This window comes from Blennius ocellaris (genome assembly GCF_963422515.1).
Source record: "Blennius ocellaris genome assembly, chromosome: 17".
Lineage (NCBI taxonomy): Eukaryota > Metazoa > Chordata > Actinopteri > Blenniiformes > Blenniidae > Blennius > Blennius ocellaris.
Window position 1 is genome coordinate 21,068,096 of NC_137666.1, and position 15,674 is coordinate 21,083,769.

General features: G+C 44.5%; 1 protein-coding gene across 2 annotated transcripts in view; it reads left to right on the forward strand.

The window, feature by feature from the left end:
- The window catches only part of atrn (attractin), a 143,712-nt gene that overhangs the window by 81,848 nt on the left and 46,190 nt on the right, over positions 1 to 15,674 (forward strand). For both annotated transcript variants that reach the window (XM_080513216.1, XM_080513217.1), the window contains exon 26: positions 11,120 to 11,198. In XM_080513216.1, coding sequence (XP_080369342.1) covers positions 11,120 to 11,198 — 79 coding nt within the window. The remainder of the gene's footprint in view (positions 1 to 11,119; positions 11,199 to 15,674) is intronic.

A 15,674-nucleotide genomic window follows, 5' to 3' on the forward strand; every position in this document is an offset into this window, starting at 1 on the left:
ATAATGGATCAATTGTGTAAAAGTAATTGTGGCTTTTTGCATTAAAAATAGAGACATGCTGACATGTCCTGGTGTTAAGTGCACGAGATCAACGTTCATTAGCATATTTGTGAGGTTTTTGTTTTTTCTGACAAACTACAGAAAAGTTTAACATTTACTTGTACCACTTTTATTTTTATATAAGAGCAGAAGTTATAAAATATGAATTCCCAAATAATCGTTTAAAATGTTTTTGTTAAAAAAAAACACCAAAAAAAACTTAGCGTCAACGTTTTGAAAAGCATGTCCGTTGACGGAAACGACATTGTAGTGGCCAGACCACCAAGTTGGATTGTTATTACGGTGACTGTCAAAATAAAACTACCAAGTTGGATTGTTATTACGGTGACTGTCAAAATAAAACCACCAAGTTGGATTGTTATTACAGTGACTGTCAAAATAAAACCACCAAGTTGGATTGTTATTACAGTGACTGTCAAAATAAAACCACCACGTTGGATTGTTATTACAGTGACTGTCAAAATAAAACCACCAAGTTGGATTGTTATTACAGTGACTGTCAAAATAAAACCACCAAGTTGGATTGTTATTACGGTGACTGTCAAAATAAAACCACCACGTTGGATTGTTATTACGGTGACTGTCAAAATAAAACCACCACGTTGGGTTGTTATTACGGTGACTGTCAAAGTAAAACCACCACGTTGGATTGTTATTACGGTGACTGTCAAAATAAAACCACCAAGTTTCAGGTGATAAGAAGTGGGAGTCATGACACCACGGAGGAAACTTAGTCCTGATTGTCTCTACTGAGCATGTGCAGGAGAGCTAGTTACTATGGTGACCAGGAGCAGCGTTTCGGGGCCGGAGCGATTTCAAAACGTTTCACGTTCATTGGCTCTGAGCTCCGTTCTGTCGCGTGAACGCACAATGTAAAGGAGAGATGACTGTTTTCACCGGAGCTTGTTGCCATGTGAGCGGCGCTGAGACGTGCTTCTGGAACCCTCCGGGAGGCAGCGGGCCGCCCAGCGGGCCGGCGTCCTCTGAGCTGGACGATTGTCCTTCACAGTCCCACAGTTTCTCTTTTCTCTCCTCTGAAGTCTCTAAAGCGTCGCCGTGCCCGACTGCACGTGTCGGCGTTTCTCCACAAGATCCATTCCAGACATCATTTTAAGCTACAACCCGGTGGCTAACGGCCCATCATTCTCAATTATTTCCCCCGGTGGCGTGGGCTCTCGCTGGCTCCACCGCCAAGAAGAAGGAGGGAGAAAAAAAAAAAAAACCTTTTTCTGTCTTGGAACTAGACGAGGAATCAATCATGGAGACGTTGGAAAGAGAGAGTGACATTGGCCCGGCTGGTGCGTGATGTAGAGAGCGTGGGCTCACTTCCTCCAACACATGTTTGTGTTTGTACACAAGGGGGGGGGGGGGGGGGGGGGGCAGGGGGGTTTGATTGACAGCAGGACAGCGTGTGAAAGAGTCTGCAGAAACCATAGCTGTGATTTAACTGTCAGGCAAACGAAACTCAAAGTTTTGGACGTGTCGCACTGTCCTTTCCTCGCCCCGAAAAGAGCTGCAAGTTTCTCTTCTCTTTTTTCTTTTTTCATCGGTACCACAGAGTGGATGACGGAGTCACGCCGTTTTCAACTGAAAACGCAAAGCTGTCGTTGCGCTATGGGTGTTTAGCGTCCAGCTAATAGTGAATGAGTGGGATTGCAGCCTCCTCCTCCTCCTCCTCCTCCCCACCTGTAATGAGCTGTAGCACTTTTCCGTGGAGTGAATGTCTTTTGTTCCAGTCCCATCAGACCCGTGTCCACGTTAATTTTCCCCTGGCTCAGGCCCACCACGTGTCAGGATATCTCTCGAAATGAGTGTGATCAGCTCAAAGCCTGCGGGGCGACGGTGCAGGTCCAGGACGTTCTGTGGAAAAGCCTCTTGCTCCCTCAGTTTATTGTTTGATCACATCAGTTTTCCTTGTTAAGGAGAGACGCTGCACAGGCAAGAGAATCCGGCTAATCGGTTTCTGAAGCTCGTATTCCCCCAGCAGATTTTTAAGCCCTTCCTCACTGCAGGTTTTGTTCCCATCCTTGAATTGTTCTCTGCTGACCGGTTCCACCTGAAGGTGCAGGAACCAAACTCCTGAGCCAACGACTCCAACCACAATGATCCAATGAAGAGCTGCAGCTTTAATGGTCATTAGACTTAAATATCAGCTTTACTATGGTACAGTATCAGAAAAATAGATCACTATAGTGTTAAAAGCCTACATAGTATTTGTTTTAATGAACTTTAGCCCTTTTGAGAGACCCCCCCACCCCCCACCTTCTCACCACTGATGTAGATTTAAACCAGTTTTCAGTGTGTCCATCGTTCAAAATGTCTGTACCAAGAAATAAAATATGCAGTCTGGTGGACAGCACCAATAAAGCGTCCAATAAAGGCCAGCCACTGAGCATGTGCGTAACAACGAGTTGCCCGTTTCCACGGAGACAGTGTCTATAATCTAAAGCAGAGATGCGTCTTTGGCTTCACTGCAACGTCCAATCAGATCGACATCAGAGAGAAGTTGTTCTGGTTGAGAAACACTGCTTCTCCTGACGTATCAGACAGTTTAGGCTTTGTGTCCGGCTCCTGTAGTGGGAAGTTAAAAAGCCAGTGCGAAGCCTCGCAGATTAAGCATGAATTAGCATTCTGCTGCTGCTTGAGCCCTGCTTTGTTTCCGGCGGGGTTGAGGCGCTTTAGCGCAGCGCTGCAGGGTTTAGCGTGGTGCTGAGGAGGACCGAGCAGCTCCTGGGTGGCGAGTGCTGCAGGAGACTAAACTTATCAGCCACCGAGAAAATGAAATGCCACTTGGCTGGGAGAGCGGGTTTCATCCCCCCCCCCCTCCCCCCCAGCGGTGTCCGGGCCGGCGGAAGGCTGCGGGATTAGTATTCAGCTGGCCGGAGACAACAGAGCCGCTGTGTTGGTGTTTGCCCTGTGGCTGTTGTCGTGTTGTCAGGTTAGCCAACAACACGTGAGAGCTCACCTCCCCGGCCTCAGCAGCTCCCGGCTGTAACACTTCCTCTGTGGTGCTTCACTGCAGCCAGACTCTGGAAGGGACGCCTTCCCACATAGACGATTCCCACATAGGCAATTGCCAGTTACACCATTCCCAGAGACCTAGGATTAACAACATTTATACGACTTAATATAATAAGTGAAGTATTTGTGTATATCGTAGGTCACTAAAATATTACAAATAATTCACTTATATTAAGTCGTCTAAATGTTTTTAGTCTGACATTCTTTTTCCTTCTGCTGCCGCGATTTTAAACTGTCTATGTGTAAAAATACTTTCATGTTCATCCGAGGTAACTGACATGTTGCAAGTCATTCAGTTATTATATTAAGTCGTCAAAATGGGAATCGTCTATCTGGGGGGGGGAAACACTGCCGTCTGTCTGGGATGACACTGAAAGGGAAAGCACCCATCATTTCAGTCCAGATCCGCTGTGGACGAGTCTGGACGTGGCGTTTCAGTGTCTCAGTGGTTTTATTTTGACACTCACCGTAATAACAAACCAACGTGGTACTTTTATTTTGACAGTCACCATAATAACAATCCAACTTGATGGTCTGTCCACGAGAATGTCCATGTTCGCCCAGCGTTAATGTTTAGAGCTGTGTGTGTGTGTGTGTGTGTGTGTGTGTGTGTGTGTGTGTGTGTGTGTGTGTGTGTGTGTGTGTGTGTGTGTGTGTGTGTGTGTGTGTGTGTGTGTGTGTGTGTGTGTGTGTGTGTGTGTGTGTGTGTGTGTGTGTGTGTGTGTGTGTGTGTGTGTGAGAGACATAAACAACTGCGTGAACTAGTGGCCCAACAAAAAAACATCACTTTCAGTGTTTCTTCTGTCTCGGTGTCAACACAACTTGTTTTCAGAACTTTGGTGTTTAAAAGCAAAAGTTTTCTGAAAGGAACATGCAGCATTTTCACATTAAACGTCGTCAAAAAAAAAAAAGAAATCATCAAACCAATTTGCAGGTCAGTACATCCAGAAAGTTCTGAAGTTCCTCCAGTATTGGAGTATTTATGAAGCAGATTGATGCTCTTTATTTGTCTTTTGTTTTTGTGTATTTTGAATGTATCTGAGTTTGGGTTGTGTGTGTGGAGGCGTCCGCGTTATGACAACAGAAGGACTGTGATTCTGGGTTTGCGGACGACTCATCCATAACTATATTTTTCTGCATTATTGATTTGAAGGATTGGATTTCAAAGTATATTTAACACATTTGGAAGGATTATTCAGTGTATCTGACACAAAAGCATAAGATATGTCATGTTTTCGTCTGAACTGCCATAAGCTCCATCGCGGTCGCCGCCATCTTGGATGTTTTGTGCTCTCCTGTTGGAGCAGCAGCTTACATGTGACTCAGACGCATGACAACAATATCTTTACGCCAGTAAAAATAGTGCCGACTTAAAACACTGGTTTTCAAAAGAACTTCGGGATTACAAATGGAGAACTTTTGCTCAGAACTAAGATATCTTTGTAACGGTGGGAAGACATTGTAGTGTCTCCATGTCGGGACGAGATAACGCCACTTCTTCGCTGACCGCTTTGAGTGATGCGTTCAGGTGCATCATGTAAGAACGCCTTCTGATAGCTACTTTAAATGATATACATGATTAGAATATGACTGATAGTAGGACTGGGCGATATGGCCTGAAATCAGTATCAGGATATCCTGATCATTTCAGCTCAATAACGATAAATGGACGATAACTACTCCACAAACAAAGTTTGTCCACTAGATGTAGCAGTTATATTGATAGCATGACTCCCCTGGACCTACTTATTGCCTCTTTAAAGGACTGTAAAACTACACTGTCTGAAAATAAATGAAGAAAATACTATTGAAGTGCTTTTAGTTAAGATGTATTGAAGAGCTGATAAGCACAGATTACTTGAAATGAGAAGGACTGAGAGAGGATTATACTGTGACTTCGTCTGTATTGCACCTGAAAACACGGGATTCCTCCACAGTGATCTGAAAAAAGACCTTCCAACCTGATTCTCCTGGAAGAACGGACATACTTTATGTGTAAAATGACTTTTCACGTCCAGCATCGCTGAGAAGAATCGTTGCTACACGGAGCGTCGCTGAGAGGAAGTGTCGCTACACGGAGCGTCGCTACATGGAGCGTCGCTACGCGGCGTGTCGCTACACGGAGCGTCGCTGAGAGGAAGTGTCGCTACACGGCGTGTCGCTACATGGAGCGTCGCTACGCGGCGTGTCGCTACACGGAGCGTCGCTGAGAGGACGTGTCGCTTTATTTTCTCCCCAAAATTCTGAAATCCCATCCATGGACGAGTTGTCCCAGACTGGTGATTGTGAGAGGAGGGAGCTGCAGCCACGCGTGTTTAGCAGCTGACACCCAGTGAGGTTCGGTTCCCGACTCCTCGCGCTGTCAGCCGTCGTGCGTTTAGCACTCTGGCTTCAACAAGTTCACATGAAATGCTAATTGAGTTACGGTGCAACTTCCCGTCTGTTTAAATGGAGATGAGATCGTCACCTAAATATCACCTCGTACGCAGCGCAAAGCGTTTGGATTGACGAGACGCTGACACTTGGACGGAGGCGGCGGAGCGTGATCCTCACATGCCGCGGCTGGCGCTCGCTCATTTTTATTCCCCGCCGACGCCGCAGCTCCAGGTGTGACGGGTGCGGGTTGGGGGCGAGAGCTGGAGCCTGACTAACTTGGCCGGTTTCCCCTGGTGGAGATGAAATGAAGCGCGCTGCTCTGTCTGTTTCCATCTGCGTCCATCTCTGCAGTGCTCCTCTCTATATGTTCCTCCTTCAGTCTGCCCCTCTTTGCTCCTGATCCGTCGCTCTGGCCACAGCTCACGCTTCCTAACCTCTTATCTCTCCGTCTTTCACCGTTATTGTCCATTTCCTCCGCCTTTTGTCTTCCCATCTCCTTGTCCTCCCTCCGTCCCCCCCCCCCCCCCCCGCCTTGCTGAGAGGCAGGCCTTTGATGCCAGCCTGATATCTATTCACGGCGGCCATTCATCAGCGCAGTGTTGCTCTTAAGCAGATCAATAAGACGGTGAGCGGACTCTTAAAGAGTCTCTTAAAGAGTCCTCTTCAGCCCGCAGAGATAAGGGGATTTTTTTTTGAATGGATGGCGCTTTAAAGAGTCACAGGGTGGGGCATTGGCAAAAATTTGAGTCAACGCAAAGTCAAATTGGCGGGGCGATGAATAAAGATCTGAACACATCACGGCCAGTATTAAAATGGGCAAAGACGTTTAGATTGAAAAGGTGATAGAACGTTGGAGGGGGAAGAGTGTGTGAAGGATCTCGCTGTAAGGTCTACAGGTCGGACGAAGTCATGCCTCAATGTGGAATTTCTAATTAAATCCTCTTCAAGCCCGCGAACTGAGCATATTATCCCCGTGAGCTCGTCCAGCTCTCAAACAATAAAGCACGAATATGTTTGTGAAGTTCAGACGAGGTCGATTCTGCCACAATGGGATTGAATCGAAACATAAAGTCAAACAAACGCGGATCAATTCAGGTGACGACATTTTAAATCTTGGAAGAATTATGGCAGGGAAAACTTCAAGCACCAAAGTTTTAATTAAAAGTAACACATAGTGTCTTGCAATTTGCCAGCAGTGTTTCGCTGTTGATTTACTAAAGAAAAAAGAAAAAATCAACACTTCTAGCGATAACAAAAAGAACACCAAACTGTGTTGTTCTTGTTGTTGGAGTTAATAAACTGTAACCCTCAGAAAATTTACCAAATGAAGCTTGTCTTCATGGAAACAAACACAAGAGTCCTTGTAAAATAAGCTTCGAGTTCATGAAAAGATTTATCCCTCAAAATAATCCGATTCCCCCCCCCCCCCCCCCTCATATTGGATATTTTTCCCCGGGGGAAGCCGGGCTGGTGTTTGGATCACTCCTGGTGAGGCGTCGATGCTTCTCTGAGCAGCAGCTGAAACTCTGAAGGCCGGAGAACCTGGGGAAAGCCCACCGGATCAGAGAGACCGTTCACAGATTTACTCGTGGAAGCTCCCCGATAATAACCTTAACGACTAAACCCCACCTCGACGCCGGAGTCTGCAACAATCCGGCTGTAAACCGAAACTCATTTACATGACGACGATGCTCACGGTCACTGAAAACGCTATTTTGTAAAACGTTTCCCAAGGTGGACATTTTTTTAATCTGTCTCAGTAGAAACGAGGATATACAGCTTTTCTGAAGAGCTGGTTTCTGCTCACCACGGCTGTAATAACTAGTTCTTCTGCACATGCTCAGTAGAGACAGTCAGAACAAGGTTTCCTCCATGGTGTCATGACTCCAAGTCCATATTCTCCTGGACGTGGCACTTTATTTTGACAGTCACTGTAATAATAACAATCCAACTTGGTAGTTTTATTTTGACAGTCACCATAATAACAATCCAACTTGGTAGTTTTATTTTGACAGTCACCATAATAACAATCTAACTTGGTGGGCTGTCCACTAGAATGTCCTCCCAGTGTTAAATGTTTAGGGCTCGTTGTTCTCTGCTGCATGTGTGTGGTTTCTTTACCCCCCAAAAACAGCAGCAACTAGTGGCCCAACAACCTACCTACATCTCTCTGAGCATTTCTACTGTTGCCATAGAAAAGCAAAACATTTTGTGCATCGTCTTCACCTGAAACCTTGACGTGTAAGCGGGACCTGGGTGGTGAAAACACATTTTAACTGTCTCGTGTAAATCAGCTCCTCAAATAGAGAAAAATCCAAGACCACACACAGACTTTCAGCTTATTTTTGTAAGACTTTCTTCTGAAAGTGTCTTACAGTGATGGAGGAATACGTGGGACAGTCGGTCATTACCGATAAAAATGAGATTTGGAGGAATGAGTCAGGAAATCCAGTCCACAGTTTGCAGCCAGCGAGGAGGCTAGGGAAGTAGCACTGTGCCATCTAACTTTTCATGACAACATGTTGCTGTTTGGATGTATTTTACACTCAAAACACCACAAAGCAACACATTGAATGTTAGCAAAGCCGTCGTCCAGCGAGGCGGTGCTCTGCCGCCACACGTCCGCGTTTTAAAACTCCAGCTCTCCAGGAGAAGCTCTGACGTCAAAACATTGACCAGCAGCTCCTCTACTGTAGCAGGTGATTCACACCTCTGTGAAGCTACGTCCTCCTCCACCCTAAACTCCCTGAGAATAGTCCCAATGGTTGGAGCTGCGTTCGAGCTGGAAACATTGTGTTGCTGCTGCGTTGCTAAAGAATTTCTCCAGGGATTAATAAAGTGATTGTGAGGTTTTAAAGATAGAACTAGTTTATTATGAGATGATGACGTCACGCAGACCCACATTGTCCACATGGAACTAAAATACTTTGTACTGCTTCCTTTTCTCACCTTCTACTAACCTCAAGTTGTCTGTAGAGAGAAAACATGCAAACATTCCTACATGTATTACTTTACTGTACAGAGGAGTTTATTACTACTTCATATAAAATCAACAATGATGAGAATAATAATATTAAAGCAAACAGAGCTCTGGTATTGGAATAGTATCTATATCAATAGATATCCACATTCAGGTATCGGGATCGGAAGTTAAAAAAAACCTGGATTGGTGCATCGCTAATATAGATAGTTATTTTCAACTATTCTAATGTAATTGAAATGACTCGATTAATAAATAAATGAAATATGTAAATGAATATCATCGGCGAAATGTCTATATCTTTCAGAACTATGTCAGAATCAGCATGGACAGTCTCATGGAAAGAAGTGTAAATTGTAAAAAGAATTTGTGAAATCCTGTTATGTTTGTCTAGTTATTTTCAATTGGAGTCAAATATACCTGAAGTTTGACTTTTTACTAATTTTTACTGGCAGAATCAAATGACATCCTGACCACTGATCGTTTCACTGTGTTTGGTTAATTTAGCTATGAGAGATCAGACTGAATAGTAAAGGTTCATCCCTTAATGACCTGTGACCAACAGTTTGGTAAGTTAATAAACGTAATACGACCATAAACCTGTCTTATTCTTCATAGTTTTGCAAATAAACAATAACTTGGGGAGTAGTTAAATATTAAAAAGAAGAAAACTACAAGAGCAGACATATTTAGATCCTTTGTTACAACTATAATTGTATTTTCACCCTCAGATCAGATCTTTACAAATTAATATCAATCCCTCAAATTCGTTTTCTACAAAATTGTGTCGGGCTGAACAAATATACATAGGTTGTGTGCTTTCAGTTTTTGGAGCCGACGAATAGAAAGCCAACACACACACAGACACACACACACAGTCTCTCTGACATGTCGCCTCCGTCACCTCAACGCGTTTGTATTGCAGAATGAGTTTTTCTTCTTTATCTCATATTACAGGAAATGTGGAAAACAGTGGAAATGGAGCACAGAAAGTGAAAAAAAACAACATTAAGTGCTCGAGTGAAAATGGAAAAAACTCATAGTGAGAATTTCATCCAGTCATGAGAAAAGGAAGAAGAAGAAAAAAACAACGGTGAAGTGACAGAAATGCACCTTAATGCCTAATGTTGTAAAGAAAAGGAGCCATGAATGAGTTTTAAATGATCTGCAAGTGAAAATAGGATCCTGAGTGGACATACATGTCGGAGCCGAAGGAAATGAAACGTGTTTCAAAGCCGAAAGTCCCACACAAAAAAAAAAAAGGTGTTTCCTGACGGCGTTGTGAGGCCGAGACGTCGTCCTCCGTTCTCTCTCATCCTGTAACTGTGAAAGATAATTTAACTTTTCATCCGCTCCTCAAAACATGCGGGGACGCCGAATGTGATCTCGCTGATATTCTTTGTAGTTTTTGGAGAGCAGACAGACGAGCTCAACCCCGAATCACAGAAACAAGAAACTCACTTTGTCATCTAAAAGTCACACGAGAGGAAGGGAGTGAACTTTAGCAGCTTTGAGCCGTCATCTGCAGCAGCGTGAACAAAAGCTCCCAGGTCTGTAAAGAACCGCTCCGCTTTTCTTAGCGCTGTGAAAAGCTCATTCTTCAGCGTTTCTGTCGGAGTCGAGTCCTAAACTACAAAAAAAAAAAGCTGATTGTTTCCTCTCGCAACCATTCTGCCATAGAATTACTTGAAGCTGACGCTCAGCGCCGTCTTGCACCGCCGAGGATTTATTCATTGTCGTCCGGCCATGGGCTCGCACGACAACATGAGCCTCGAGTCATGATGCTTCCCTCGCCATACCCTCCCCCATGACTACTGTTTTTTTTATGCTGATTCAGCCTCTGTTCCCTTGGTCCCTCGTTTATTCGTCTCTTTCATAAAGTCCTGCCGTGAACACAATGTCTGCGTTTATTGTAAGGGTGTAAAAAGAACAAAAAAAAACCAACAAAAAAGTAAAAATGTGAAATTCATCACAGAACTTGACAAAACCTGTCAGAATGTTGCCGTGCATCTTCTGAAAGTTTGTGGACAAAAAACGGTAATCAGCTGGAGACAGAAATGTTCCACTACGTCGACGGTATTTCCAGCCTTAATTCAAACCAGAGTTTTTAACATGTCTGTGTTGAATAATGCAGACATTTAAAGTCATTACATTAAAGGTGACTTGTCAACAACATCCAGGTCTGATTGTATTTTCTAGCCACTTCATGCAGATAACTAACTTCCACAGGCTCAACTTGCCCCCCCCCCATCCCCGTCGGTATACAGTATATAATCCAAACAGCCGCGATGTGTCGGAGCCACTTCAAAGGTCGTTTCTTCTCACCGAAGCCGCGGCTTATGACTTTTTCATTGGGGGGGGGGGGGGAATTAAGTGCGTCTCAGTCAATGAGCCCCTGCAGCTCATTAAAAGGTAATGCAGAATCGATGAAGGCTGAATCAGCTCGCTGGAACCCTCCGATCACACACGTGAACATGCACATGTTGTGAAAAATGACTTGTTCGTTAATGCCACTTCCTGTGTCGGTCTGGGTCTGAGGGCGACCCTCGTTACCTTTCAGCAGTCATTTCCACCTGAAGGGTCATCCTCGTATCGGGACCTGCGATGCCGGCCCCGCTTGTAAACCAGATTCTTGGTCTTCGGGTTTTGGGACTGATGGTTTTTACTCCTGTGTGTCCACAGCTGCTTCCTGTCCCTGCTGCTGGTGGCCGCCGTGGTTTGGAAGATCAAGCAGAGCTGCTGGGCGTCGCGGCGGCGAGAGGTGAGACCGAGGCGCCCGTCGATCACGAACACCGATTGTCCCGGCCGCTTACGAGCACGTGAACATGGTTTTGTTTATTTGTGACGATGTGTTGAAGCCGGACGGCGCTCGGCTCCGAGAAAACGGCTGTGTAAATGGTGGTGCAGCTGAACGACGACACCGTTGGTTTGGATCGGCTTCCGATGTTTGAATTGATCCCTCACATGATCAGGGGAACATTGTTGGCTCTGGAGACGTGTTGAACGTGTTGGAGACGTGGCATCATCCCCTCCTCCAACTCCATTAGCTGCTAAAGAGATTACTGTAATTGTGCCAGCAGTAGTGACAAATCCTCACACACTGGACGCTCCTGCAGGCCTTCACTTCCACTCGTTAAACCCGCTTTCCTCTGCAAGCATGAGAACTGAGGACTGTCTTCAGTTGACCCGAACCCGGCGGTTCTCACAGTCTGGAGGCCTTTTCATTTAAAGCTTAGATCCTGACGCCCTGAAACGCTTTGATTTCTCAGTCGTCACATTGTGTCGTCCGTGTTTTTTCCTCCAACGGTCACTCGGGTTTCCTGAGTGGGGAAAGTACCGAGAAAGTACTGTTCAGGTTCAGAATCCATGCATCGGTTAGTTAATCTTCTAACAGTGCGAACGAGTAACCACCAACCCGCCGCCACACGGTGTTTGTCCTAAACTGTATTCTCAGTCCACACTTTAATGTCAGGATCATTAAATCCGGACACGATGTATCCTGACGAGGCTCTGAACACACAACTTTTTGGAAAACGACATCATTTTCAGTGTTTCTGTTGCGAAAGCGTAAAATCTTTCTTGAATGAAAGCGCTAAAACAACCGGAGCTTCAGCCTCGTCGTTGGTAAAGCTGCTTATTATAGCGACGTGACTCTTTACCTGGTCATATTGTTTTTTACCACCAAAATGAGCAATAAAGCCTGAGTGAGCTCAGAATGTTTGAATGAGGAGCTCAAGCTTCAGCCTGCCACCTTTTGTCTCCCAAAAATTCCCCCATTAGCCCGACGGGCTGGAACTAACGGGCCGGAAGATGCTTTTTTTAATCTTTAGACAGATTTAATGGCTGTGATGTTTTGTTTTTCTTTTCTTTTTATAAAACTGCTAATCTGAGGTTGAGCAGATTTACAGCGTCGGTGGCGTTTCCAGTTGAGCGACGCAGCCTCGTCACGTGCGTCAGACACGCTTTTGCGTTTCCCGTCCCGTGTGCGGCGCCACAGACCTGACACAGACAGAAACACGAGAGTCACGTTGGGAATGGCAGAAGCGAGGTGCACAATCAGGCGGCGCTGCGACGTCCCGGCGCTGCGACGTCCCGGCGCTCCGGAGCCTGGTGGAGATCGGCAGGAAGCGGCGGGCGCCTGACAGTCGGGCCTTTCCAACATTTCATCTCATCTGAAGCCACTGAAAGCACAGTACTGGAGCGCAGTGAGCATGATTAATTGTTCTTACGGCAGAGTGCGTGGTGTCTTTCAAAGCCGCGCTGAGCCAAACGCCAAAATCTCCAAAGTCAACGATTTTTGCGAAAAGGACTGAAGAGGAGCTGCCAGAGCAGCGTGCCAACCTGTGGGAAGCTGTGCAGCCTCCTCCGGGATCCAGAGCGCCGGGACGTTTTCAGGTCTTTAAAACAGAATGTCTTTTTTTTTTCTTTTTTTTTTCCCTGCCAGGCTTTAGAATCGCCTCGGTGCAGGACTCTGACAACAGATCTCCTCATTAGGAAGAAGTGATAATTAATCCTTTGACTCATCGTATACATCCGGTTCCCTCACGTGGAACATGATGCAGCGCTGTGAAATTGGTGGTGATTTTCCAGCTCGGACGACATTATCAGGCTTCTTCTGAAACACACGCATGTATTCTCAGCGAGCAGAAATCCTCACAAAGCTCCCGTGGGATTGCTTCACGCCTCCTACGAAGACTGCAGCCGCAGAAAACCTGCACAATTTATGACTTTATTTCTTCCCGCCGTTGTTGAAGTTCCTGTGAGAGAGTCGGTAAACTGCAGTAGACAAAGATGTATCGATGTAGTTTGTGACTAAATCAAGCAGAAAGAGTCATAAAATGTGCGTCTGATGGAAGTGAACGGGTGGCAACACACTTTATACCATTAAAAACCTTTTAAATCAGGGGTGTCAGACTCGTTTTGGTTCAGCCCAGTTTCATCCTGAGTGGGCCGGACCGTTACAATAGAGCCAGAATAAGCTCGCAATTTTAACTTTAAAGTTTTCCTTTGTTGTGATGCAGATTATACGGGATGGAAATGTCTATTTTCATTATAAAAAAAAACCCAAAACAATTACTCCAGAAAATTACTTTCAATGTACACAAAGGGAATTTAATGAAATGTCCAGAAAACTCTGCAACTGTTGCATTCTGGGAGTTTTTACAAAGTCTGACAGTGTGGAGTTTGACAGCAACCAGGTACATTTCATGGCAGCATGATGACATTTCAGCTCAGGTCTCAGTGTCGTGTTGCTAATCTGAAGAAGTTTTGAGAAAACGTTTTTTACATACATATATATATACATATATATATATATATATATATATATGGCCGGTTTGGAGTTTCTTTCTTTAGGGTTTTGATGTTTGGGGGGCAAATAACCCTCAAATAAACCTTTTACTTTGGTGCAACAAAAGCAAGTTGAAAAATCTTTGACAAAAACATTGATTGAATTATTTCGATAGTCTGAGTTCAAATATCTCGTTATACTATGGTTACTATTGCAAATGATTACCAAACACTGTTTTCTGTTGTATTTAACCCAAACCGTGTCTATTTTAGTCTATTTTAAACCTTTTAAGTATTTAAAAAAAACAAACCCAGCACAGCTTCACCTTTATGATATTTTCACATGTAAAACTACTCTCTAAAACCATTTGGACTTAAATATACATTCAAGTTCAGACATTAGTTTTTCCTGGATGCTGGAGACTTCATGATGGAGTATCTTTTAGCAGAGGATGGTAAATATATGAAAATGTAGAAAGAAATGCAGAATTGTATGAAGCACATGAATCAGCGGTGGGTAACGTTCATTTAGTTCCTTCCCTCGGCGGATTGTGGGTGTAAAGATGTCGGCTCCTGCTTCCCCCGCTGAGTGTTTTCAGCTCCTCGCGTCTCAGTGGGAGTCGTCTGCTGCTCGCCGCTCCACGGGAACTTTTGCTTTGTGCTTTTCACGGCCGGAGCTGAAGTGATTTCTGTGCTGTTGTACCATTGGCGTGCGTCCGCCTCTTAACATCCTACCCCCCACCACCACCACCACCACCACCCTCCCTCTCGGCCTTTCTCCATCGCCACACGGCCGCCTCCACCTGAGCCCTCCGCTGTCCAACCTTTACGCCAAATTAGCGCCGTAGTTTTCCGGTAAGAGGACTCTTTGCCCCGGGAAAACCTGCTTCATGAGGGTCTGATAAAGGGCATTTTCTACCATTAGCCTGTGCTCATCCTCATCTGCTCACAACTCTTTACTTTAAAGTGACTCACTTCAGGCCGCTGGACTCAAAACCATCACTTTTTAGAGTTTTAGATCTGTTTTATCAATTCGTTGTATTTATTTCTGTGACTTAAGAAGTCAGGGATCGCTTTGGAGGAATAATTTCCCCTTTTCACTAACCTGCTGTTTCCTGGAGGCAAAGCGGCATTAATCCCAAACTTCTAACGGCAGCATGAAAAACATCTGAGAGAAGCGACATTAGCATTAGCCTGTATCCACAGTGGCTTAGATTAGCATTCGCAGTTTTGTTTGCTGCTTCCTGAATTCCAGTCACAGCTGTTTTCATTCTGCTTCCTGTCATCGAGTGAAAAAGCTAAAAACATTTTAGCATTATCGTTTCAGAAAAGTTTCGCGATTAAACGCTATGTTTCTAAAACAATTTAGTTTTTATGTTGGTCCACAAGACGGCGCTGTTTGTTTTTGTACTGAAACCACCCACACACACACCTGCAGCGGAGAACAATGGACTGTAAACATTAACACATACAGTCCAGTGGACAAACCACCAGGTTGGATTGGTATTATGGTGACTGTCAAAATAAAAGTACCAATGGGGCTTGTAAGTTTTAATCATTTTATACTAACAGCAGGATTTTGGAAACTCATCTTGTGAGTCATAATAATAATAACAAAAACATAATTGAGACCCAATAAATCCATTATTCCTTCAGTTGATTCACATTTCATGACTCAGTGGATGTGCGAGGATCTTTTAGTTTTCTTTAAAGCTCATACAGTCTTTTATTTAACCATCAAACAACCAGAAAAGAGACGGTCATTATCATCTAAATCACATTCGGAACAAAGTCAAAGAAACGCTGCATTTCTCCCAGAGTATTACGAAGATGGAAAAAAATCTGAGCACTGACATAAAATTAACCATTGTACTTAAAAGCAAGATAAAATATAAAAAATTGCAAGAACAAAAACTGTAAAAACTGAAATGATGGGAATGAAAAGTGT